The 2,404-nt window shown below is 35.5% G+C and overlaps 1 protein-coding gene across 2 annotated transcripts in view; it reads right to left on the minus strand.

Moving 5' to 3' along the window:
* LOC107678127 (oxysterol-binding protein-related protein 3-like) overlaps positions 1-2,404 on the minus strand; it is a 44,175-nt gene that overhangs the window by 14,606 nt on the left and 27,165 nt on the right. The window contains exon 12 of one of the 2 annotated variants that reach the window (XM_016473290.1): positions 1,423-1,530. The exons of the other annotated variant lie outside the window; for it this stretch is intronic. Coding sequence (XP_016328776.1) covers positions 1,423-1,530 — 108 coding nt within the window. The remainder of the gene's footprint in view (positions 1-1,422; positions 1,531-2,404) is intronic. 2 annotated transcript variants of the gene reach the window in all.

Below are 2,404 nucleotides of genomic sequence, written 5' to 3' on the forward strand. Positions count from 1 at the left end.
TGTAATAACCATTTTTTTTACATGTACATTGCAATACTTAATTTGTTCTAGGACAAGTTTGACCCGGGTATCAACATTATACACGGATTTATTTTATATATACACGGCTTTACACACGATATTATGGTAGCCTTTTTTTCATCTATGACGTAGGCTTGTCTCAGAAATTATGTTGTATATATATATTTAGCCTTTTTTCCATATCACACACTTTTAACATGGTAAACATGAATATGCATGCATAAATAAACTATGGATAGACAAAAGCTATAACAAATAAACTTGAACTACAGTCCAAAGTGAATGTAGGAATAAAATGGTAATAACACAGTAATAATCAATGCATAGAAATGTTTGCACAGTCACTAATTAATGAGAAGGTATTGATTAGATATGTTTTTAAATATGTTTTTAGTCGGGAAAAAAAAAAGTTATGACTGTTTTATAAGCTCACATTCCACTGGGTCAAAACTGACCTGAGAAATGTGTGAGTTGGTTTTGAATAAATTGTGAGGGAATTATTAAATACCACCATTATTTTTTAGAGTTAGAGTAATGAGAATGAGATTTTAAACACAGCTATGAGAGTTATGAGTTTTATACATTACAGTGGGCTATGGAGATCTGTTATATGTGCCAAATTGTCATGAAAATCCTAATAGAAAAATATCACTGGTCTTAAAATATGCTTCATTTTCATTATACAATACATAAATTCTTATCTTCTTTTCATTTTGAGATTAAATATGTCCCAAATATTTCTTGGCAACTTTCATGAGATTCACCTCATTAGCTCACGTACGAAGCAAAAAAGGATACAAGGTCCCAACAGAAGATAAAAAAAAAAAGCAGAATGAGGGAGAATATTTCTTATCAGCCCAAGACTAAGTAAAAAAAAAACAACAATCAGCAAACAGTTTCTTTTTAATCATGACTAGTTATGAAGCAGTTTGACAAAAAGGAAAGACAGTTGGCAGAGCTTTGCAAGCTAATTAGCGTAAAAGCATTATGTTGACTAGAATATCAATAAGGGAAGTTGGTTATTGATGAAGCAATTCCACAGGAACACATCACTGATAGCATGTGAAGCGTGGGTGCTGTATATGGTTGTTAGTGTGCGTGCAAGTGGGTTTGGGGGTAAACTATCCAGAGACATGATTAACTGGAACTAGTTTGTCTGACTCAGCCTCTCTATAGAGTATGTGTGTATTCAATTAGCATAAATCAACTTAAGCCTTGGGTTTTATCCCGAGGTAACAAAAACTATTCGGTTGACAAATCTTACGCTAATTCTTTCTACAATAATGAAATCTCCACTAGTGAATAATGAGCAATGACTAATGGAAAGTATGGTTGGTGGCAGCTGTAGAAATGGTCTGGTCTTGATAATGGCACTAATGATAGCACATTTCCCAGACCCACCTGCAGGGGGCCAGGGCTGAGGTTTATATGGACAGAGGGCTCAGGGATGTGCGACTCAGCGTGAATCTTGCACAGACGCTCTCGCAGCTCAGCGTTCTGTGTTACAGCCTGCAAAAGCAACCAGCAGATACTCACATAGCTTCCACACAGAGCTCCTAACTATTAAACATACTGTAAAAACTGAAAAGAAAACAGGTCATTATTTATTCATCCTCATCTATTTTAAAGTCATATAGTGACTAGAACTGTCAAGCTAAGACAATAACTCGTTCACGCAGAACACGTTTTTCCATTCCACTGTGCTACTTTTCTATTGTTTTTCTTGTAAACATGCTAGACAGACATCTTTGACCACTGCGCTTGTGTCTTTTGCAGCATCTTGTGCATGACATTGCATTCTAAAAATGTGGTGCTTATGATTTAAAAACTGCGTTTTGAGACTTAGCATTTTTCCCCCCTATTCTACTGCCCATGTCTCAGTGTGAATGACCCTTATTTGGAATACATCGGAAATACATTCTCAAATCTCGCACTTATTCAAATGTGGTGTGTGAAAATATGTCACAACAGTTTTGATGTTGATTACATTAAATGGGTTTGATTCTTTAGTTTTGCATAACTGATGAGGTTTGTGGATCATAACAGTCAAGTTTAAATTAGGGGTGTTACAATTATATCGATACTGACGATAACTGTGATAGTTAAAAAATGAAATACTAATATCCCGTTTTATTACACTTACAGTAATATTGTAAATAATCCAGCACCAGCAATGATTTGGTTCACTCCAAACATAGATTTGGACACTCCAGCATAGTAGCATATCATAAAACCGAAAAACGAAGTAGAGGCAGTGTGTAGCCGCACAAAATCATGTTGGAGGAGATGACAGGCGAAGGCAAATGTATGATTCATTGGCCAAACAAAAGGAAACAAAAATAAACAAAGATGAATTTGACTGATAAACCCCCCCCCCCCCCCA

Source organism: Sinocyclocheilus anshuiensis, unplaced genomic scaffold (assembly GCF_001515605.1).
Source record: "Sinocyclocheilus anshuiensis isolate Anshui unplaced genomic scaffold, SAMN03320099.WGS_v1.1 scaffold1512, whole genome shotgun sequence".
NCBI lineage: Eukaryota > Metazoa > Chordata > Actinopteri > Cypriniformes > Cyprinidae > Sinocyclocheilus > Sinocyclocheilus anshuiensis.